This window comes from Penicillium waksmanii (genome assembly GCF_028829765.1).
Source record: "Penicillium waksmanii strain IBT 27052 chromosome Unknown utg000001l:1.0-4852451.0:1.0-4856178.0, whole genome shotgun sequence".
Lineage (NCBI taxonomy): Eukaryota > Fungi > Ascomycota > Eurotiomycetes > Eurotiales > Aspergillaceae > Penicillium > Penicillium waksmanii.
Genome location: NW_026643248.1, coordinates 2,109,481 through 2,132,793, shown reverse-complemented (window position 1 = coordinate 2,132,793; position 23,313 = coordinate 2,109,481). Strand labels below are relative to the sequence as shown.

At 50.0% G+C, this 23,313-nt stretch overlaps 9 protein-coding genes across 9 annotated transcripts; 6 read left to right on the top strand and 3 right to left on the bottom strand.

Moving 5' to 3' along the window:
- Window positions 1-5: 5 nt before the first annotated feature.
- Window positions 6-842, top strand: N7481_000761 (uncharacterized protein; the record flags this gene model as incomplete). Its single annotated transcript, XM_057259980.1, has 1 exon — window positions 6-842. The coding sequence occupies one exon, from the start codon at window positions 6-8 to the stop codon at window positions 840-842; it is 837 nt and encodes a 278-aa protein (XP_057127812.1).
- A 199-nt stretch (window positions 843-1,041) lies between these two features.
- N7481_000760 (uncharacterized protein) lies at window positions 1,042-1,434 on the top strand (the record flags this gene model as incomplete). The annotated part of the gene is made up of 2 exons (XM_057259979.1): window positions 1,042-1,268; window positions 1,314-1,434. 2 exons carry the CDS (start codon window positions 1,042-1,044, stop codon window positions 1,432-1,434), a joined length of 348 nt encoding a protein of 115 aa, XP_057127811.1.
- Window positions 1,435-2,401: 967 nt separating this feature from the next.
- N7481_000759 (uncharacterized protein) lies at window positions 2,402-2,849 on the bottom strand (the record flags this gene model as incomplete). Its single annotated transcript, XM_057259978.1, has 4 exons — window positions 2,402-2,492; window positions 2,558-2,644; window positions 2,718-2,785; window positions 2,838-2,849. The coding sequence occupies 4 exons, from the start codon at window positions 2,847-2,849 to the stop codon at window positions 2,402-2,404; spliced, it is 258 nt and encodes an 85-aa protein (XP_057127810.1).
- A 1,185-nt stretch (window positions 2,850-4,034) lies between these two features.
- N7481_000758 (uncharacterized protein) lies at window positions 4,035-5,316 on the bottom strand (the record flags this gene model as incomplete). The annotated part of the gene is made up of 3 exons (XM_057259977.1): window positions 4,035-4,921; window positions 4,981-5,136; window positions 5,202-5,316. 3 exons carry the CDS (start codon window positions 5,314-5,316, stop codon window positions 4,035-4,037), a joined length of 1,158 nt encoding a protein of 385 aa, XP_057127809.1.
- A 1,717-nt stretch (window positions 5,317-7,033) lies between these two features.
- N7481_000757 (GFA family protein) lies at window positions 7,034-7,386 on the bottom strand (the record flags this gene model as incomplete). Its single annotated transcript, XM_057259976.1, has 2 exons — window positions 7,034-7,177; window positions 7,237-7,386. 2 exons carry the CDS (start codon window positions 7,384-7,386, stop codon window positions 7,034-7,036), a joined length of 294 nt encoding a protein of 97 aa, XP_057127808.1.
- A 696-nt stretch (window positions 7,387-8,082) lies between these two features.
- On the top strand, window positions 8,083-9,444 carry N7481_000756 (trafficking protein particle complex subunit 13; the record flags this gene model as incomplete). Its single annotated transcript, XM_057259975.1, has 5 exons — window positions 8,083-8,149; window positions 8,209-8,215; window positions 8,273-8,396; window positions 8,448-8,996; window positions 9,154-9,444. The coding sequence occupies 5 exons, from the start codon at window positions 8,083-8,085 to the stop codon at window positions 9,442-9,444; spliced, it is 1,038 nt and encodes a 345-aa protein (XP_057127807.1).
- Window positions 9,445-12,952: 3,508 nt separating this feature from the next.
- Window positions 12,953-16,523, top strand: N7481_000755 (dDENN domain protein; the record flags this gene model as incomplete). Its single annotated transcript, XM_057259974.1, has 6 exons — window positions 12,953-13,592; window positions 13,671-13,780; window positions 13,830-15,107; window positions 15,148-15,988; window positions 16,050-16,304; window positions 16,381-16,523. 6 exons carry the CDS (start codon window positions 12,953-12,955, stop codon window positions 16,521-16,523), a joined length of 3,267 nt encoding a protein of 1,088 aa, XP_057127806.1.
- A 2,196-nt stretch (window positions 16,524-18,719) lies between these two features.
- N7481_000754 (type I 3-dehydroquinate dehydratase) lies at window positions 18,720-20,941 on the top strand (the record flags this gene model as incomplete). The annotated part of the gene is made up of 2 exons (XM_057259973.1): window positions 18,720-20,278; window positions 20,386-20,941. 2 exons carry the CDS (start codon window positions 18,720-18,722, stop codon window positions 20,939-20,941), a joined length of 2,115 nt encoding a protein of 704 aa, XP_057127805.1.
- A 594-nt stretch (window positions 20,942-21,535) lies between these two features.
- On the top strand, window positions 21,536-22,650 carry N7481_000753 (FMN-binding negative transcriptional regulator; the record flags this gene model as incomplete). The annotated part of the gene is made up of 3 exons (XM_057259972.1): window positions 21,536-21,795; window positions 21,872-22,385; window positions 22,447-22,650. Coding segments are annotated over 3 exons (978 nt in total), but the record flags the coding sequence as incomplete, so codon positions are not given.
- Between the last annotated feature and the right edge of the window lie 663 nt (window positions 22,651-23,313).

Genomic DNA, 23,313 nt, shown 5'->3' with positions numbered 1-23,313 from the left:
CGACTATGAGGATTAAATTACATATCGCTATTGTCACCTCAAAAGTTTCAGCTGCGCTGGGGGAATGTGAGACCTCGACCACCGGACTTGCGGCAGATCCGCTTCCATTCGTACGGATGTTTGAAACCGAGCTTTCCATGATACAAGACAAATATGCGTCCGAATGGTCACCGGCAGACGAAGTGTCATTCCTTGATGCTCGGCTCAGCCTATACTCTTACGTTCTCGACCAAGAAAAAGCTGAGCCCCTGAAAGATATTCATTCGGAGAATGAAATAATCACCCGGAGCAGCATCACGGCGAGGCAGCTTCTAGCAGTGCTGGCAACGTTCCCTGACGCACTGAGAAAGGGGACATTCCACGTATTTCGCGCCGCAAGCTACGCAATCTTCTTCCTCTTGCGCATACTCGGAACAGCACCCAGTCAATTCATCGATGAAACGGGTATCAGAAACATTATACGACAGACTTTTACCCTCATGAGGGACATATCTCAAACGGCCAATGACCGACGAAATCAATGCATGCGAGTCTGCAGAATTATCGAGAACATGATTGACTACGAAGACTGGAACAAAGACACGCCGTTCGTGGGCAAAGCACGGTCCTTTATGGCTAATAACTTTGTCGCAGATGTTGCGGCCAGGGGCATGATCAAGGCAAATCTACGGCATGCGGCTGCACAAGCCGAACGTGAAGTAGCGACGACAGTCCTTCCGCCGGAGGTGGAGCCACATTTTGATCTCGACTTCTCGATATGGAATTCAATGGAATTTAATGTGAATTGGCAGGATAGTGATGACCTACTCTTTCTCAGCGAGAACTTGAGTGGACCCTCGTGATGAAATATATGCCCTGCGACCCGTTCATGCGGATGAGATGCTTTTAAATAGCCTGAGTGTACACTATTTTTATCAGCCAAAATGCAGCTATAACTTGTGACTTTAATTATAACTACTAGGTAGCATATACATTTACTAGTAATAAATAGTGACGCTGGCTCCATCCGCCTTATCCGAGTCTTCCACAGGCAAAGTGCCAATGTCGATGTATGTCATCCATGAATGTGCGTGCCTTCCCGGCTCATTGGCAGCCGTTCAGCTCGTCCCGTTCCTTCCGTATCTAGATAGTTACGCAGGTACACAATCAAAGAGGTTCTCTCCTCGTATCGCCATCTTCTTATCCTTTTCATCCTCTCATCGCCTCCTCGCACAACCCAGTTTCCTTCCTTCTCCCAACATTGCCCCTCTTTACTCGGAGCCTCGAGGGTGAGTTATACTGTATAGCTGATTTGCATTGATGCTAATGTGTAGGTGCAGTCCCTTGATCACGGAGGCCCACGACTTCAACCAGATCGTTAAACGAGGTGGAGAGGACTGGCTCAGTGCCCTCCTGAAAATCGAGGCTGAAAATTCCCAGATATTATGGATCTAATTGGCTGGAAGGTCCTGAAGTTTGACACAATCAGCAAAATGATCGATATCCTGGTGGAAAAATCAGCAAACTTCTGGATGCCATCACCAACGGCCTGATAAGACATGCATTCAAGCAATGGCCAATTCTCAAGCATCTTTCCCCGACGATGAATCTCGAGCCAGATCACGAAATGGGCGTCACTCGAATCGCGACCCGAGGACTGGAAGATTTGTGGGAGGACCGGCATCCGTTGGTAAGTTTTCGGAATACATAAGCCCGAGCTTCTTCAAGTTGTTGATCAGTTTTGATTGATGTCTTTTTCGTTTTTTACCTTCCTCGACTGATCTGCCTTTTGTCCTAAAAGTTTCATTGGACAATGATTAGCCTTAAATGCCTAGGGCCATGAGGATTAACTTTCGGGGGGAGGAAAAATGTGGCTTAGAGAAATCAGATTTTGTATAGTTAGAATTCTGTGCTACCGACACGAAAGAGACCAATCCACAAGGCCTATTTTGCTTCTCAGCCAATTTAATTGTCGATGGTTTTATTGTCTAGTGCATCGCTCAATAACTAGCCTCCATCCTGTCAATGACTCGGCCGATCCCAGATCCGAGACTACTCCGATTCGTGTAGAGGATGTTCCTGGGAAAATCATCTATCCCTGGATTCTAGCTCAGCGTCACTCCGAGGCTGAATATCGTGAAAGACGCGGCGTGTGTGAAGCAGAGTGGGGGTGTGGATAACTCCACAGCGGATTAACCAATTTATTATTTTTGTAAGACAAAAGGCTAGTAGGTCCCTATTATCTGATGAAAAAGACCACTTGAAGAACATCAAAATCGCGTACAGACTCCCCCATATTCCGCAGGAAAACCTCGTACCGTTGCTTTTCCTGATTATAAGCCTCTCTGATATCCTTAAAATGTTCGTTGAGAAAACCAAAAAAGCCATATGTGTAGCACGGACGTCTGATATTCAAAAGTCCTCAAAGGTCCTCCTCAATATAAACCAGAACACCCGCTGGAAATTCAGAGCTTTGCAGATCTTCGACTTCCATATCATCTGGCGCCTCAAGTCTATATAATAGAGAAGAAATATTAGCAAGTCGTGAAAATATAGCAACGGAATTGAAGATGCCTACCTCACATCATGGATTGGAGGCAATCCATGGGTGGAATTGATTGGCTTCTGGACGGTCGCTCCCTTGCCAGTGAACATCTTTTCAAGTCTGAAAGGGGTATTAATACAGTAATTTCGGTTTTAGTGTTGAGCTAAATGGATAGTGAAACGAAAGAACATACGCCTTTTCATCGTCGTTCTTGCTGAAGTCCTCCCATTCTTCCACGCTAGCAAAGCGGACACTAGCAGACTTTCACGATGAGTGTTGGTCGCGAATACTAATTTCAGCATCTCAAGCTTACCATTAAATGCATTTTGGTAGTTATGGTTCTGGGTATCTGTTGCTGAATCCCGAAGAAAATTTTTTCGGCGGCGTTGATATGAAGCTATTGTGGGGCGAAGAGAGCTTTAAGTACCGAACACTCTTTGACATCATCTTATCATAGGTTCTACATTGAAATTGTTGTAACCATGGATGAAGTTCAATTTGTACGTCAAACAGAGTTAGATTGGGGTAGTATGACGTCTATTTGGTGGGAGGTAGAGGCCTGTCTTGTGATCTAGACCTCTGAAAAAGAATGGTGCGGGGTAATTACCATCACACACACCATTACATCTCGATTTCTTGAGGAAACGGACCGACTTTTCATAGAAACTCTGAACTGGATTTAAGTGGACCTTCTCCCTTTTGTCATTGATATTAATTCTGCTTATCATGGCTAATTTGTGTGTATGAAAATTATAGTTTAGTCCGTGGAGATAGATGGAGAAGTTTACATCTCCAGAACTTAAACTTTGCACTCTTTCTCCGCTATTATGGGGATGCTCAGATACTCACAGAGATCAGGATACGACGTAGTGATACCGAGCAATTGTAGCAGTAGCGGTTCGACGAAGTAATAGCTTGAGGAAGAAGGAAGCTGAGACGGAAGCTAGGTACAGGTGTAGGCAGTGGATGCCTAAGTGGGTGCCACATACGTAAGGCATCAAATATGGTGACGATTTAGTTCGTTACAGGCAGCCACAAGAATTCCAGTCACATAGTGGATTATCCAGCTCAAGTACTCGAATCTAAGGAAAGGAGGTTTTAATCGAGAGGGGTTGCGGTTGCTTACTCTATCGGCATGTCGAGGGTCAAAACAAGCGGGAGAAGAAACCCAAGGATTAGATTTACATAGGATTCTTGTACCAAAAGGTTAGGATCTAGTTCGAAGATATGGCTAGTAAAAGGGAAAGCAAAGTGGAATGACTGAGTGCTAGTAGGGTCAAGGTGGCGGGAGAGGCTACACCAGTGTAGTTATCACAGGTGTTGAAGCACAACTATTTATCGGAACGGTTAATTGCCCCGGCATCTACGAAGAGCTCATGATTTTACTACCAAGACTATGGTTCACAGTGTTGAGAGGTATATGAAAGCAATAGCGCTAAGTAATAATCAAAGACTGACTAATAGCCCAGAGGCCACAATATTATAAAACCCATCGTCAAGCTAGATGAGCTCAATTTTTAGCGTCTACCTCGAACGAGTAGATAGGCTTCATCGGGTTCTTGACAGGATACAGGTCACCACCTTTGTAGGACATGTCCCGAGCGTAGTACTCAACGTTGACGGACTTCTTGCTAATGTCTATGGTCACGAAACCGTTACCAGCGCCCTGGGAGTTGGCACCAAGGAACTTGGCATAGGGGCCCAAGGCGACGCCATAGTTGCAGTCTCCGGGCTCAGCGTATCCAGAACCACCAGTCAAGATGAAGTTGGTATTGTTGGAGTAATAGTGAGCGAGGCAGTGATCGTGACCATTAACAACAATGCCCTTGTACTTCTCAACGATTTCAACAAAGGGAGCAAGCTCAGTGAAGTTGGTGCTGGAAGACATATAGCCGTGGTGAATTTGCAGGAACTTCCATTGAGCATCAGACTTGGCGAAGGCCTGCTCAACAAAGTCGACCTGGACCTGCTTATCTTTGTAACAGGATAGGGTGTATTCGTTTTGGTAGACCGAGGTGTCCTTTTGGTATTTGTTGATAAAGCAATCAGAGTCCACAACTGCAAAGGTGGCCTTCCAGTCCTTGCCCGCCAGGTCATAAGTATAATAGGGAAGTCCCTCTGTGCCGAAGTACCATCTGCTGTCGTACAGGGGGGCTATTTTGGTCTGAAAGTCCACGCCAGCTTGACCCTTAACAATATCGTGGTTACCCAATGTTTGATACCAGCGGGTGTTATTAAAGATTCCACCTTCGTACATGGAGGACCAAGCTTTCTCAAAGCGATTGACTCCGCCAGTAGAGAAGTCAATGGCGCTGGAGTAGAAGTTATCACCGACGGAGACGATGGCGCTGCAGTTCTTCATAGCGCAAACCTTGCCAATGTAAGATGCGGTGGAAGCTGCCCATTCATTTAGCCGAGCACGTTCATATGAGAAAGCGGAGTAAATAAAGACCTACTCTGCTCCGCGGTGGCATTGACGATGTTTCCACGGTCACCAGCATCGCAGTCATTCTGGAGCTCTCGAGGAATGGTGATGTTATTAGCGATCAGGCGAGGCATCACATTGTTGCAGAAGTTCAATGAAGCGGGCTCCCAGCCAGTCCAGCCGTAATCTAAAAAGTTGCCCACGTTAGTCAAGTCGGCTCAGGGAGCAGCTAGTTGGGAATGATAACAATACCACCAAGAACACCGACGGTGAGTACATCACTTCCTGCGTGAGACTTCGAGTCCAAGGAGGCGGCGGCACTGGCCGCTGCAGCGAAAGCCAAAACAATGCGTTTGACGGTTGACATGGCGAAATCTGCAATTATTTCGTGAACCGAACAAAAATGATGCTGCACAAGTAGCATGAATAACCTCCGGGGCCAGTCAGTTTTATAGCGTGTGTCCGTCCGTATGTCAACACGTGCTGTGTATTCCTCACCCCAAATTCCATGTCAATGTCTTGTTTGCCATAAACTAGTTATATCGGTTCTATCAAAACATTTTGAGATTCTGTCCAATGAGATTATATTTCCAGACCTCGTGGCAATGCTTTGTTTTGCTGTTAGATGAAGTGGATCGTACTCCCGTGCTGTCAGAGACAGACACGGATTTTCCGTACCCCTGGCTGCAAAAGGAAAAAGGAAATTAAGGAAGGCATTAAGCTTTTCGATACTCCAATGAACTATTGCTTCATTCCGTTAGGAATCAGGCGAATTGGGATGTAATGATCTAAGGTAAGTGGAAAGGAACTAACCCGCCATTCCGGAGCAGCTGTTGGTTGTCTTGCTGCAAAAATGAAAACAGGTATTAAGGGTCTTTGCTTTTGGAATGAACATAGAGGTGATCATTGCTGTAAATGTATGAAATATTCTTGATGCCTAAGATGAATTCCTGGTTGAGCTACTAGAGTGGACCCACCCCCGAATGAGACCACCTCAGAGGTTTCCTAGCTTTGAATTATGCCTTCTAGATTTAATTTGGTGGCGTAGACACCCATTTTTTGCTGTCTGAGCCCCAGCTAGAAGAATTCTCCGGAATACCTACCAAGTCCACGTTCTAATTTTCGCCAAGTTAATTGGCGGCCCCACCCCCGGTCAAGCAAGGCAGGCCCAAGACCAACATTTTGCATATCCAACTTAAGATGGACAAAATAGATGGTTCACCATTAAAATCATTGCAGTCTACAGTTTTGCTGACCTTAAGAATGGAAATATACTCTTCTCCGTTCTCTTTCGTCTAGATATTGATAGACTCGAATACTTTGCGTCTCTAAACAGGAAGTCTCGGCTCGCATGAAATATAGAGATTTCCAGGCCCACTGTCAGGGCCATTGGATTGGTGGCTAGATACAGAAAGGCTTAGTATAATGTGGAGAACCGAGATATAACAGGTTGAGATAGGAATATAAAGCAATATGTAGTAGCGTTCGACGAGAATTCTAAGCCTGTAAAAAGAAGAAGAGGACCTCGGAGGAGATGCGAGAAGACAGCAACTAGATATAAATGGGTGCCTACTGGGTAGTTAGTAGATGCCTAGTACTAGTAGGTACCAAATGTTTGGCCCGCGGCACAACGCCCATATGAATCAGGGATCAAACTACCTAGGTATCACTTGCCTAGGTGGATCGTTATGCCTCGTATGACTATTGACCTAATAACGGATTATAACCCCATTTTGACATCTATAACTGAGCCTGGGTTGATATAGCCGCTTATATGAGAACAATTGATATTCTAGGCCAAAAATTGTGCGTAGCCGACCACTCATTGGTATTTCGTAGGTCGCTTAGATTGAACGCACCAAGTGCGCGCAAGAATTTCTCCCCATCAAGTCAAAGTATAAGCCACAGCAATGCACGTAACACATCCATAGAGTTCCTAGAATGATTCGGGGCTCCTCTCATGCTTATCCGTGCCTTCGAAGGGGTTAAGAAACCCTCTTCGCCTCAAGCAGAACACCTCGAGCGAAGGTTTCCAGGAGTTGTTCCCAATATCCATAGTACCGGCCGTAACGGTAAGCATATTTTCATATCCTGGGGTTCCGGTCGAGGTTGTATAGACCGGAGAGCCGCAGTTTGAGCAGAAGTGGCGGTGGATCGTATTTTTTGAGTCGGGGGGGCTTATCGTCGTAGACTTTGAGTACGTCTTCTCCAGTAATGATTTTGAAGTTCTGACTTGTGTTAGTGCCATGGGGATTATTTTGGATGTATGAATGGATTTCGAACTTACCTCTCTCGTGTATGCGCTGTTCGCCATGAAGACAGATCCGGTGATTTTGCGGCAGGTGTCGCAGTGGCAGATGATGTTGGTGATGGGCGATCCGGTGAGTTCGTAGCGAACTTTTTCGCAGACGCAGCTGCCGGTAATGATGTTAGGCATGAAGATGGCAAGTCCTAGATAAAATTCTGAATTGAAAATGACCTCGGAGACCTCGGAGAGGTTCGAGTTATTCAGGATTGAGTACTAAATAGCAAGGAACTCATCCCCCGCATTTGGAATGTGGGCGTTTTTAAGTTAATCATTAATCATGATTCAGGCCCCCAACATGCACTGGGAAACTTTGAAGAATTTATCAGCCCCTGGATGAATTGACGAGAAGATTCTAGATCTGCAAAGAGCCTTCTTGTATTTCCTATGAAAACTATGATAGTACTGTTTCTGTCATTGGATTATCCCGGAGATAAACTGGCATGAACCAAACGAGCGCCCAGGAAAAGCCATACAGATGGGAATTTGCTAGCTATTGAACTTCAAATAGATTGCATATTTCTGCTTCATCGGAAATGTTTGATAATTAATCGACTATCTACTCATTCTGACTCATTGCCAACAGCAATGAACTAGTTAACTATAACGAACTGCTAATGTATGGATTAGTCATGCATGGACCCGGGGCAGCGGTGGGGCTGCATTGATAGGCGATGCTATCAGCTCGACAACCATCCACTTGCATGGGAGAGCTTGACCGGCAACACACCACTTCCTCACCACAAGATGACTCGCTGAGTCCCGCAATGCCGCACGGGACAACAAGAATCCTATCGAACCAATCTATCTGCCCTACAAACCTCTAACATGGCCCGCCCACGAGCTGCGTCGGGGGCCGACGCCCCCAAGGAACCCCATGCGGTCTCTCTGAAAGGTAGGCAAGCTCAAATGCGGGGATGAACTTGAGCAGCTAACTCTTGATTTACAACATAGTCCTACGGTAAATCTAGTCACACTCCTCGCTATCCTACCTGCACGATCCCTGACGTCCCTCTAGTCTTTCGCGACCGTCACTAGCTCACCAATCCCCCCTACCCATCGCAAATACCAAGATATCGAACAAGGCGCCGTTGAGTTTCCCGTCCACAGACTCCGACGACCAATTCATTCTCACGCCCAATGTCAGTTGGCTCCTTCCTTCCTGAACTGGTCCTTATCTTCAACCTACAAAGTATGACCCAGCACTAACGCTGCATACCAGCTCACCCTCCCCCCCAGCTTTTGGATCAGTCTATGTTGGCGAAACCTTCGCTTGCACCCTAAGCGCGAATAACGAGATAACAGACGACGAGATAGATAAAGTGGTCACATCTGTGCGGATCGTAGCTGAGATGCAAACACCTTCATCCGTCGCCTCACTAGATTTGGAACCAGCCAGCGACTCGGCCCAGGTGGAGGGTCTCGCGACTGGCGACTCATTACAGAAGATCGTCCGGTATGATCTTAAAGAAGAAGGAAACCATATTCTCGCCGTCAGCGTGAGTTATACGGAGACGAGAATCGGCCAGGACGCCCAGGCTGCTAGCGGTCGAGTTCGGACCTTCCGCAAGCTGTATCAATTTGTCGCGCAGCCTTGTCTGAGCGTCAGGACGAAAGCATCTGAATTACCGCCGCTGGAGGTGGATAATAAGTCGCTGGGTCCGTATGGGAAGACCCGTCTGCTCCGGTTTGCCCTGGAGGCACAACTGGAGAATGTTGGGGATGGCGCGGTCGTTGTTAAGGTGAGCATATCACAGTATAGCATAGCACTCTCTCTTCTCCCGTCATGCCATGTCATGTCATGTCCTGCCTAGCAATTACCGCACCAGAACGGAGACTTACATTTCACCTACCAATCCCCCTTCAAATCCCAAATCCAACAAAAGCTAACGACCCCAGCAAACGAGACTAAACCCAAAACCACCATTCAAATCCATGTCACTGAACTGGGACGCCTCATCAGACGTCTCGGAAATTGGGCCACCAACGCTCAACCCGCGTGACGTACTACAAGTCGCGTTTTTGGTGGAGCAGGAAGAAAACCGGCATGAAGGGCTAGAAGCTCTGCAGAAAGATTTACGGAAGGAGGGGCGGGCGACGTTGGGCCAATTATCGATTGAATGGCGCGGTGCGATGGGCGACAAGGGCTTCCTGACTACGGGCAACTTGATGAGTCGGAAACGCACCTGAAACACGGTGTGAGCCCATTGCGTGGCACGGCATGCGCGGCGACGAATCCCCAAATCCCCGGTGCATGGAGCCGCCTTGGGTTGCAGACAGAGCAGAACAGAACAGAACAGAACAGACGCGAGTGTTGGGCGTAGCGCAACACAGCACAGCACAACACAACGCAGACTAGCGCAGCGCAGCGATTGGGAAAAAAGAACAGGAGTCGGCATCGTGCCGTGCGTGGTGCTTTGTACATACATATCGTTGCAGTCGTGGTTGTGCATACCTTACCTATACACAAAAACCCCTGCCATTTCTACATATTCAGCGGTTATGATTTGATTTGATTTTGATTTGATGTGCATCGAGATAAATAGTGGAGCTTTGATCTGAGTTGTTTTGGATTCTCTCGCTGGTCTCGTCTGATCTGATCTGGCCTGGTCTTTAACTCAATCCCCTTCCCCCCCACCCAACCCCCCTGCCAACTCCTCCTTGTACGACGGTCTGCTTAAGGTCCTGCCGAGCCGCAGTACCCTAGTAGGGCGGGCCTGAATCCTGGCGCCAGGGGCATGGGGTTCGGCAACCGGCGTGGCCATGCAGCCCATGCTTAAGTGGAGGTGTTACACGCGACGTGGCTGATTTACCCATATGTACGAAGAATCGAGAATCCTATCCAGGGCAATGGAAGGTGACTGTATGGTACTCTGTACGCTGTTTTATGTCGTATGAAGAAGGGCATAGACGGATTAGGCGACAATAGATTTTTCAAAAAAAGGATTCTAAAGAATTTCAGAAGATTCTTTAAAAAAAAAACTTGAACTTCCAAGTTTACAGTTGCCGAATGATGCGAGTGTCCAGCATAGAGCACCTTGGTATGTAGATGCTCCCGAGAGTCTGAGTTTGTTATCAGATTGGGCATATATACATAAAGTACATTGAACCAGTTCCAATTAACAGCAAGTATGGACGGGAGTCTAGACCAATCGATAAATCCAGAACCGCCGCAGTGGGATTTTCAGCTCAGCTGGCCGGGCCGAGAAGCATCTAGACGTGACGGGTATTTCCTTGTCACTGCAGCCCAGCATCAATGGTGGTCACTGATGGGGAAGAATAATGTGACAAGACGCGTGTGCAGTAACAAACAGTTCCGATACATTTCGGTATTGATTCGTCTTCGTCTGATGATTTATTATCAGTGCCTACACCATTTTCTTATACGCTTCCTATGTAGTAACTTGAATAAGCTGAACCACCCTCCACCGCTTATTCTCAAGAAGTCTGGCTTGTAGGTGCATGCAGGTCGCGATAACCTTGCTGGAGCCTTGGCTTTTAGCCCTGCAGATGCACCGAACGGGCTACTGGGCTGCAGCCCCGTGCTGAATGTGGCGGGCTGGCCATTTCAAATCGAGGCCAATGGTGATACACTGCAGTTCCCAGCGGTAAGGAGTCTATACATTCAAAGTTGTACCGAGGATGGAGGACAAGAGTGGGCATCCACTACTGTAGTATTGTAGTTAGTACTGGAGTGTGTATGTACACCACTGTACATAGTATGCCTATAGTTAATTAGTTAGTCCTCCATACTCGTACCCTCTTGAAAACAATGATAACTGGCCATAATTCCTCAGTACACAGCAGTACTCGAATACATACGACCCATCTCCACTACCAGTATCCAGTTAGGCATTGATCATCTCTTCCGCCCCCCCCACTAGAAGGACAGACCACCTCCTGACTCCTGCTGAAATCCCCCCCGCCAAAAGGGCGAGGCAGAATCCCTTATCCGTTTGTCGAGCACATTGCCTCGCCTGTCGTGATCTCGGCAAAATTCAGGACAAAGAATTGGGGCCAATTATTTTATATGACATGTGATGAGAATCGTGTACTAGTACTCTATACTCCATACTGCGACAAAGGACGGAATCAAATTGTGCAGAAGACATGCAAGACAGCTCCGTTCGGCAGCCTCCGACCCATTCTTCCCCTTCCAGGACAAGAAGGAAAAGAACGCAAAAAAAGGCCACGGCTGGAAACTGAAAACTGAAAAACGAGCTGAGGTTACAGCCGGACAAAACTTGCCCGGATAGTCCCGCTTGGTCATTCACTCGAGACCTCCGAGTCTAGCGCTAACTTAGGGCAGTATCAGTGTCACTGCCATTGTTGCTGTCACGATATTCGTGTCGGAATACAAATACAAGCCATGTCTCACGGAGCGACGCAAATCCTCGACGATCTTGCCCGCCATTTTGCGCCGTGATGCCCCGAGCGCAGACACCGTTGAAGGATCCCCCTGAGCCCTAAAACGGGAGCGATGGCCGAGATGGACACAGAACCATGGACCGACCACGCACAGGTTGTTTGGTACCCAGAGTTGGTTGTACCCAGTTGTGGTTGTGCTTTTGTGCCCAGTACCCCTGGAACGCGGGTGGGAACTGCATAAGCCGGTGGGCGCGAACCATTCACCATGGTCGGATGAGTGGGATCGGTGAGTGCTTGCGCTCCACCGAACCTTGAGAGCTACCAGAAGTAGGGGAGATTTGGTGGGGAGGTGGAGAGGAGATCAGATCTGTATCTGTAGATAACCAGGAACGAGGGGAATGGTCTCTATTACAACCAAGGACTAGAAGTTGGTAAAAGAAAGAGGATCGTGGAAATACCATATGATATGCACAGTACTTTGGACATCTGGACATTCCGAGGCATTAGGGCTCCCCGGGAACCAACTCCAACGGTCCTGGCCTAGTGTGGTACTATACGTATACGTAGTAGGCAGTCCTAAAGGATGACTGAACAAAAGAGCCCTAAGGCTAGGAATGATTGTTCCAGGAAGTGCTATTTGATGAGGAGAGCAGAAATATAATTAGAGTGGGGAAGAGTTGCTGGGCAAACTTGAACTACTCTGGAGTAGGTTAAACTACACAAGCGGGAGGGTACTGAAAAGGCAATACCGTGTATACGCAAGCATCCGAGTAGATAGGAGTATTAGCAGTATAAGGCGGAGGGATAGAGAAAAGGAGAACAGTAATAGTAATAATAATAACTATAATTATTATTATAAACAAACATCAGTAATGACAGAAAAAAGCAAAAATCCGCCAAACTATACACCAATGGCACTGTAGGCACTGGGGTAAAAGCCGACCGCACAAACCATGACAGTACTATACATGGAGATACTCCGTACAGTTCTTACCTCTTACCACCATCAAACCCACCCCCAAAATTGATCTTCACTCCTGAACCCCTCCTCTTTGACTCTCTCCTCTACATACATTCCCTTCTCCGATCCCGCCCTGACTCTCCTGTCCCTCTTCCTATCCCGCCCCCGACCTCACGTCACTTCTCACCTACACACCTCACTTCTTCTCCCCTTTCCGCGTCTGTACAGTCTTGCCAATTCCTTTCTGCCCGCCCCTCATCGCCGGCACCCCAAAGTTCCAGCAATCCATGCGGTAATCACTCGTCCGGAATTGAAGCCAACCCTGGGTAATTGGGGAGATAAGAGACGTCCAGCCCACCACCTCCCGCAATGCCATCAACCAGTGTGCCCGAGGCCGCCCCGCTAGCCGACTACTTCTGGATAGCCGGCGTGGACGGATCTGAGGTCCTGGACACCTATCGCCGCCTCGGTGATGACTACCGCATCAACGGCGCTGCTTCCCCCAGCCCCGCCTTCACAGATGCCATTCAGGAGGATGCCGACGCAGAAGAAGAACACATGCCCCCCGGCACCTCACGGCCCAGCTCCACGCTGTTTACCGGGAACAGCACAGGTCGTCGCGGCTCGTCGCAACGTCTTTCTACACTGTCCCGCGACTCCGAAGGCCACGCCAATGGCACCGCCAGCAACCGGAGCAGTATGACGGTTAAAGGGGGCTCGTCGCCTGCGCGCGGCTCGACTCTCTTCGGCGACGATTTTGATTTCGACCAGGCGCTAGTAAAGTTTGCTTCGGAGCGAGATACCTTCTTGACGGATTTGAGTCTGAGTGCGGGCGCCATTACCAATAATTCCCGCCCGCGGTCGCGCGTGCGCACCCAGAAGATTGTTGCGGAGGATTCGCCATCTCAAGGGGCGAATCTGCTTCGTTCCGGCATTGGGAGTGTTCGCCGTCATATGGCCTTTCGCGATATGAATAGTATGAAGAGACAGCCGTCAATTGCGCGACATGGTGAGTACTCCCGAGCTCTTGTGTCTACTATGGTATTATTTACCTTCCTCAACTTTATTTTCTGACTTCTTTGCCTAGCTTCGGTGCGCACCTCGCGACGACTCAGTAACTACAACTCGGTCATTCCCGTTCCCCAACCTCTCGAAATTTCACCTACAATGCACCCGTTGAAACGCCGCTTCGAACCCGTTCTGCTCGACCGATACCCCCCACCGAGGAATGACCGATGAATTAAAGCAGCGCGGGAACTTCCCGGACTATATCCCCATGTTTGCGTTCCCCAACGATATCAACATTGTTTCCTCCGATCAACGGCCGCGTTCGACTTGGCACGGGTTTGCCATGACAACAGAGAATGGCTCGAAGCTGCACGCTATCTGTGTAATTATCTGGATTCCGTTGAATTCGCAAGCTGCGGACGAATTAGAAAAACGCTGTGAGGAATGGCGGAAGGATAACATGACGGACGAGGAACGGGAGCTGGCTGCGAGTCTGGGCGAACGACTTGCACAGGAGCGGGCCAAGCTCTCTCAACTTCTGGCCAAGCTACCGAACGTGCCATCAGGATCCGAATCTCGAGAACAACTGGAGGACGAGATCAGCGCAGTAGAGGAGAAGATTGGACTGATGAATGATCTTCTGCGACCGGTCCGACATGGTGCAGCCTCAAAGATCGAGGGTCTTACGGATGGTGACACTGGCTTTTGGATCCCCCGTGCTTACGGCATTCTGGGCCGCGAAGCCAACATGACCAGCTTCTGGAAAGAGTGGTTGAAGGCGATCGTGGTGCCTATGACAGAAGGTGGGATCCAGCGCGTTCCGCCGAGCTCGCCCCGGATGGGCGTGTGGCAGCCGATAGAACGCTATGTCATGAACCTTTGCACCGAGGCATTCTGTCCCGTCTCTTCGAAAACTCAGGTCGAACTCGCAATTCGTGAGCTGCGGCTGTTCGCCCGACAGGAGGCGTCCAATGAGCTGCCGGGCTCCCGAAACACGGATCTCTATGCCTTGTTCCGCGCTCTCTCCGTGCCTAATATCATTATCCTCTTCGAGTACGCCTTGACCGAGTCGCGCATCATTTTCCTGTCATCACACACCTCGATGCTCTACCTTGCGACGAGAGCCCTGGTCGACCTTCTGTTCCCCATCCAGTGGACCGGTGTTTTGATCCCAGTTCTCCCAGCTCGCTTGGTTCAAGCTATCGAGGCTCCTTGCCCTTATATCGTGGGTATCGAGCGTCGTTATGAGAAGGTGGAACTGCCGACAGACGATTTCGTGCTGGTGGACTTGGATAACGACATGATCGAAAGTACCTTGCAACCAACCCCTCTCCCACGACACCAGCGCAGGAAGCTCTTGTCACTCTTGCAAATGGCAGCTCCTCACCACAGCCGCTGTGGAGTCCCAACCGGGCCTCCAGCGTATGCGATTGAGACATACCCATGGGACACATTCTTGTCAGAAAGCAGTGCTACATATTCCTCCAAGGCAGCACCCACCAATCTTGCCAAATATGTCGGTCTGAATTCAAATGCGTTCGGTTCAACTGCCGTAGTCCCCAATTCTTACCAACCCCCCCATCTTCAACGCCTTCCTGCATGCCCGTCATGAGCAGGTCTCTTCCCGTGGGTATTCCTCGTCTAGGAGCAACGATCGTCCAGGTACTAGCTCTACCGCCAGGGCAGGAGCTTCTCCTCCTTCCCCTAGAGAAAGCTCTCCCACTTCTGGCCATTTCCCTCCGCCTCCGCCTACTCCTTCTTCGCGAAATGATTCCGGTATGGCTCTTCAGGCTTCGCTGCGCGAGAAACGATCCGGCCACTTCGATGCTGCATCTCGGAGAAGCTCATCGTTTGGTATGACCCGCCGTCCCAGTGCGCCATTCCTCGGCCACGCATCTAACCTATCGGTCACCACCCTCAACACCGAACATGGAGGATCAACATATGCTCCATCCGTGTATGCCCAGTCGACGATTGCCGCTTCGACTATCGTGCCACAAGCTTCCGCACAGTATGTCAACACTACCGAGGGAACTTGCTGGGTTGAAGGACACTATTTCCAAACACAGCCATGGGATGACAAGTTGACGTGTGCCATCTGTGATGACCGGGCTGAAGATGGCATGTACAAGTGCTCATCGTGCAAACTGACCGTTCACAACCGGTGTGCGTCCCAAGTTTGCCTGGTCTGCGATGCGGCCTTCCACCCTGATCAGATCCGGGCTGCCTTTGTCAGATGCTTCGCCAGTTTGCTCTACACATACAAGAAGTTCCTTACCCCAGCCACTGGCGACAAGAAGAAAGCAGGTCTTTACTACTCCTTCAACATGGAGGCATTCATGAAGAGTTTGCCGCATGATCACGCCGAATACGTTGCCCACCTATCCCAGACGCAAGGTTAGTACCCCCATCACCTACCTCCCCACACAAGTTGAATTTCAAGTCTGACATGGTATAGGATTCATGGAGTTCATTAGTGAACGCGAACGAACGAGCCCCAAAGCCAAGGACTCCAAGATGGCACTGTTCGACGAGATCGTTCTCTCAAAGCGGAACCGTGGCAGAACATCCATTTTCTCCGGTCGATCCACAACGGACTTTTTGTCAGATACCTCGAATCACCTGTGGCGAACCGCCAGCGCAACGTTCTTCGCCCCAAGCAGTCGCAGCCAGAACAACCTCGCCAGTGACTACAGCCGGGTAGCCCAAAGAGGTGAGTTCTAACCCTCCATCTACCAGGATGCTATCTATCTCCCCAGCTACGCCCGATACTAACCACAACATAATAGCGCCGGCAAAATTAGACACAAGCCTGATGGCAGAACCCCGCATGATTCACGGAGCGCCTCGGGTGTCCAAGACGGCAAATACTGCCCGAAGGAAGCCGCTGCCCAAGCTCATGAATGGTCTGGCAATCTCTCCACCGAGTTAATTGGTGTGAATTCGTCTGTAGATCGTCCGATCATCCATCCCTCCCCAGCTAGTCCTGTGGGCCGAGGCTCTTCCTTCCTACTTTGCTGAAATTGGCTCACCATTGTGCCGCTTTCTGAAACGTACCGGCCGGGCAGGATGACAGAGTGCCAGTGTCCTTGCTTAGGCTCCGAGGTTTCGCCCTTGACGGGTGGAGCACACATACTCTATGACGAGATACAGGCCGCTGGCGGGCTGATACTTCGCCTCGACCTTTTCTTTCTTCTTTTCAGTCTTGTATATATATACGACTGTCCTGATTATAACAGAGTCTGCGACAGGGCCGTATCGACAATCTGGCAGTGGTGGTGGCAGTGAAAGCAGCGGTGGAACGAGCATCAATTTCTGTTGCTTACAGACTGTCACTACCACAGACTTTTCCCCAGGGCGCACGGCTCATCCTTGCGCTGAAACCTCGCACCTTCTCACCCCCTCCTCACCTTATCCACCTATGTGTTGGCCCGATATCTATTATCTGGTTGACTATTTTCTCGTACATAGCGTCACGTACCGCTACCGGGCTTGAAGCCCGCGGAATGAACAAAAAATAAAAAGGCGCAAGATGGCCGACCTGAACCGGAGCCCGGAACATGAACCTGTCATGGCGATCGTGATGGCCATGGACCTGGGCATTTTGATTTGATTTGATCTCCCGGAAAAAGATCCATTTTCACAGCATCTCGAAAGATCTCCATTGCGATGGAGACTGTTTGACTATTTTCTATCTTCTGTTTTTTCTTCTCAATTTACTCAATACCCATTCCCCCCCCCCCTTGGTATTTTCCCCTCGTTTTCATCTTTTTGCCATACACCATGTTTCCGACCTTGTTTTCGTCGTTTTGGACCTCTCTCCGACCTCTGCCTCGTACAGTGGGGCGACTATTTATCTATCTACCTATTGCTCCTGGCTCTGCCGTGTAATGTGACCATGAGACACCACCTGACTTTGCCTGGCCTCCTTGACTTGATTTGCCTTGATTTCATTTGATCTGCCAACCCTAGATACCATTGATCTATCTGTTTTGCATTCGCATCTACGGATGCATATATGTTTCGTTTAATGTGCAAGCTGTGGCGGGAAGGGAGGGAGGGAGGGAGGATGCTCCGTACCTATTTCATGATGTATTCAAGTTTCCAATGTTGACTGGATGGGACTGTGACAATGAAGTGATACTAGTAATGGACTGGATGGATACACAATATACACCCTCTTTCATGCAATGTTACCCAACAACAACAGCCTTGGGACCCTTGATTCTGTATAGCTTATAGCAGTGATTGTGTGGAGCTGGATATTAGCCTGAGGCTAGGTAGCATTCTCACTCAGGCTGTAGTCAGTGGTATAGTAGTAGGTGGTACTAGTAGTGCTGAATTAGGCTGAAGATAGTGGATTACCCCTGGGTAATCCCTCGATTGGTTATTGGTGCTTGGTTCTGCCGTGTCTCTATCCGTCCAGTGGCAGGAGAGATTTTCCCCGTATCAGGGGGAGCTGTTCAGCCGGGGATAGTAGTAACTATAGCCGGATGACTGTATGTATACTACTAATAGTATACTAGTACAGTAATAATCGCAGATTAGGGTATACTAAGGTGGGAGATATAGATATAGTAGTACCCTATAGATATACTAATCTAGTGATACTTACTCCAGTATATCCTGAATGTCTATACTATACTATACTATGCTGTATTGTGCTTTTCCGACTTATCTCCCTATCCGATCTGCTCATCCACTTTTTACTTCGCTGTGATTGGCGGAAGAATGCATCCCCGTCCAACTCCCCCGCGCCCCCCGGATCCTCGCCATGCCTTTTCTGCCCTTCTCTTTTTGCCCGACCCCGGCATCTCAGCACTCCATCGCTCCCATTTTCGCCATATTAAACTCTATCTTAGTCCAATTGACCTGCTCTCCCGTACCAGGACTACCACTACCACCCCCCAGTGCCCAGATCTTGTACTGGGACCACACCTACACCTACTCCAACCCATCCACTCCGCATACTTCCTGCGCTCGTGCCTTCGGTCAAAGCCCGCTCGGTCTATGCGCGGGTATTACTTTCCAAGTTCTCTGTCTACTTCGCCTTCGCCTTCTAAACTGAAGTACTACCTACCTCTCCGCCTCTCCCAACTATGAACACGAGGAATTCTGCTATGCGATGATGCCCACAGCCCTCACGCCCATGGCGACGCCTCTCCTCGACGAGACGCCCGTCTCCAACGTCCTCCGCAATCCGCCTGCCCCCACGTCCACCAATTCTTCGTCTTTGCCCTTAGTCTCCTCCTCCCTGAACGTCAAATCCATCGCCTCCAATCCGGGCCCTGCACACGCGAGCGCGCCCTCACCATCTAGCCTCCACCATGCCTCCTACACTGCGCCCGCACCAGAGGCTCCCTCCGGCACCGTGGTAATCGTCTACCAGCCCGGCCAGGAACACATCGTGCATCTGGTGGCGGAAGTCCTAGGCAAGCCCTGGATAACAGAAATCGTACTCTCGACCCTCTCCAAAGCAGACGTGGTCGTGGCAGGCGTGGTCAGGGATAATTTGGAGCGCAGCCTAGAAGGATGCGACAGGGCGGCAGTCGTACTAGTGAACACGCACAGCGTAGAGGACGGGTCCGCCCCAGACGACGCGCTGAGCGAACGCTGCGACTATGAATTTCTATACACGCGCACCCCATTCCTACGGCGCGATCTGACGCGATTCTTATCGTTGATTCTGGGCCAGACGAGGCCGCACGAGGATTTGCGGACGAAGACTCGCACCAATTTTATCTCGACGACTTTTCCCGATGTGCACGCCGCGCTCCCGAACCTGGATATTCTCTCCGTGGGCTCGGATGCGGTTGAGATTCGCGTGGATCTGCTCGTTGAGCCGGGGTGTGAGGGCAAGGTGCCGAGCTTGAAGTATGTTGGTCAACAATTGATGCTCCTTCGGCAGCATACCGAGTTGCCGATTATCTTCACGACTCGCTGTATAAAGGAGAATGGGAAATTTCCCATGGACGACCCCGCGCTGTTCTTCAAGTATCTTCGGCGGGCGATACGGTGGGGGGTGGAGTATGTGGATGTGGAATTGTGGCTTCCAGAGGATATCCGACGAGCACTCGCGGAGGTGAAGGGGAACAGCATCATAATGTCTGCCTTCCACGACTTCTCCGGAAGCTGGAAATGGACCTCAGCCTCCGCGGTGGAAATCTTTAACGAGAGCGCCAAATACAGCGACATCGTGAAGATGATCGCGATGGTCGAGACCATCGAAGAGAACTACGAGCTCGAATACTTCCGCTCAACAATCAAATCACGCGGCGCAGGCCACCCTCTCCTCTCCGCCGTGAACATGGGTCAAATGGGCCAACTATCCCGGGCCCTAAACACAGTCTTCTCCCCAATAACCCACCCACTCCTGCCCATGATCGCCGCGCCGGGCCAACTAACCGCTGCGGAAATCAACGAAGCCCTGCACATAATGGGCCAGCTGCCAAAACGCGACCTGTACGCCATCGGCTCGTTTCGCTCCACCCCCCAATCAATGTTTATGGAAAAATGCATGAACGAACTTGGTCTCCCGCACTCATTCACCTGCATCGACCGCGGCCCAAAGGGCTCAATGGAATCCGTCCTCTTACACCCTCAATTCGGCGGTGCCTCTTTAAACCCCCCCCGTCCCAGCCTCAACATCATACATCCCATCCATCAGCGACGCAGCCCGCGCAATCGGTCTCATAGACACAATCGCCGCAACATCCAATCCAAGCTCATCATCCCCATCCCCGCCTCCAGCGCCCCTACCCTCAAACCCAATGGCCTCCCCCCTCCACTCCGAGAACGACCTTCATCGGCGAAAATGCCGCATGGAAGGGCATCCGCGCCACCCTAACACGCGACTACGTCCCATCCGCATACAAAAACCGCGCCGCAATAATCCTCTCGGGAACCGAGTCCGACGCCTCGGCAACAATCTTCGCCCTGCGCAGTTTGGGCGTCGGATCAATCTACACAGTCGGGTTTAAGGCGCATGGTCCACTAGCCGCAGGCCTGGAACCATTTACATCGATCCAGTCGGTGAAACTGGTCGAATCGCCTTTCGTTATTGTCAGTGCTCTGCCGCCGGAGAAATCGCTGCTTGTTCAGCCTTTGCTGCGTCATTATAGATCTAATGGCCGTGCTTCGCCGACGAGTACTCGGGGCAAGGTTTATCTTGATCTTACCTCCGGTGCGAGAAAGGGTGATCCGCTTGCTGTGGCTCGGGCGGCTGGGTGGACGGCGTATGGGGCTGAGGATGTTACGGCTTGGACGACTGTTGAGACGTTGAGGTTGCTTGTTGGTCAGAATGTGCCGTTTGATTTTGTTAGGATGGCGAGCGGGAGGTCTTTGTTTTAGGTTAGCTTGGGTTAGCCAATTAGCCGGGTTGGTTTAGCTTCGGAGCGTGGCTTTGGGTCGGCTCGGCGCGGTGCGGCGCAGTACTTTGTTTTGCCACTTGACTCGGGCATTGTGCCGTGCCTTGTGGCCCCTTTTATTTATTCCATGTCAAGTATGTAGCATTGGGGGTCATTGTTTGTTGAGGCGATTTTTATGTACCCTTTTTTTCTTTTGTGTTTATCTCTGTCTCTTTGCCCCCAGGCCCCCATGGTGCGATGCGATGCGATGCGATTTTGAACCGCTTACAGTAGATATTGTTGCGGTGGTGTTTGGTGTGCATGGGATTGGAATTGGAATTGAAATAAATAGCATTGAAGTCTGTTTTTATCTCTGTAATTAGCTATAGCTAGGCCTGGTGCATCCCATTCTGACTCCCCGTCCGGGGCTGGTGGAATTTCCCCGCGCTGCCCTGATAAGCTTATCAAAATCCGGGGAGGCCGACCCTACGCCCCGGGGACCTTGAGCCTGTGGCATACACTGGCAACTAAACTGGAAACAACCCTCCCTTCCACCACTCACCTCGGGCCCTCACTTCAAATTCGCTCACCTCTACCAATGGTAAAAACTCTGCTCCTCCAAGGCCGAAACCTAAACATCACCCTGGGAAGACTTAATCCAAGAATCACCATCATCACACGCACCATGCACCTACGCGCTGAACACGCCGTCACTGACCTCCCCACCCTGCACACCTTCATCCGCACACACCCCCTCGGCGTCCTAACCACCTCACTACCATCGGAGAACTTTCCTACGTTACAGTGTAGTCATATTCCGTGGGTATTGGACGGTGTGGACGGGGCCGGGAGCGCGGGGTTAGATGGGAATGAGGGGGGTTAAGGTTGAGGGCTCGGCTAGGAATTTACCCGACGGTCTCGGTCTAAGTCACAGCGATGAAACCAACAAGCAATGCACAAGCAAAGGCCCAAACGGCAACAGAAACAGAAAGAGACTTGGCACACTACGCGGCCACATTGCGCGCGCAAATCCGCATACAAAGGCTTTAATCGAAGCCGTTACGGAGGCGGGGGCGGGGACAGAGACCGGTCCTAATTCGGTTGTGAGGCAGCAGCAGCAGCAGAAGCAGCAGGGAGATCGAGAGGGTCAGAGTCAGGACGAGGATGAGGACCAAGAGCAGGGAAAACTTGAAGGACAAGGGCAGGTCCTTCCTGGCGAAGTCTTGATTGTATTTACCAGTCCAGTGGATCACTACATCACGCCGCAGTTCTATACAGCGTCGGTGGGGAGTGGGAGTGGGAAAGTCGCGCCAACGTGGAATTACGCCGCGGTGCAGGTGTACGGACGAATGGTTGTGTACCATTCTGTAAAGGAGGAGGCGACGGGGGGAGTTTCTTACTCGGCAATTGGGGGATTTGGCGAGGGTTGGGGAGGTGGGGATTATGGGGTATGGCAAGGATGGCAGCAGCAATGCTGGGGGTGGCAAAGCTGGATCTGAATTAGGGCAGGGGCGATCTCCGTGGAGGATTGCTGATGCGCCGGCAGAGTATATTTCGATGCTGAAGAAGGGGATCGTGGGGATGGAAGTGGAGATCACGCGGGTGGAGGGAAGGTTTAAGGGGAGTCAGGAGAAAGGCGTCTTAGATCGAGAGGGTGTTATTGGTGGGTTGGAAGAGATGGGGGGGTTCGAGGGCGAAGGAGATGGCTGGTTTTGTGAGGGATATGTCTGGTGGTGTACCTAGGGGGTAGCCTGAAGGTCCTACTAGTAGTTAAGTAAATAGAGAGTGAGTCTAGAATGAGGCTATTTAGAGATATGGGTATAGAAACGAATAGATTTGCATATGGAGACCTATACGAGTAGGTATACGAGAACTTGTAGGTATACGAGTAAACTCAATGCATGTCATTTCGTACTAGTACTATTGAATCCGTCTCCAAAAGAGTATAGTATACGGAGTAGTTAATTTATCACTATAGTAAGGGTTCTTACGAATGGGGAATGCCCGCCGGCGCTTAGATGTTCCTTTCATCTTGCATGTTTCACGTGGAGGGTTGATGGGAATGTGAGTGGGGATATCCAGTGGCAGCTGCAGGCATGCAGGTATCTGCAGGAAATGTCAAGGCATGTGATAGTAGTAGTAATGGTGGTGTACTAGTTAAACAGTGCTAAGTATTACCCTAGGGTACTAGTCAGTGTTGTAGGGCTCGGGGATGTTACAAGGATGGACATTTACCGAGACATTTAGCATTTGGCATTTGGCATTTAGCCTGGACTAGTCGCAGTTCGGCAAGAAAGCCCTAGCTGGATATTATATAATAATCATAATAATAATAATAATTACGCCTTACCTCAGTCTACCCTAGTCTACCCTAGT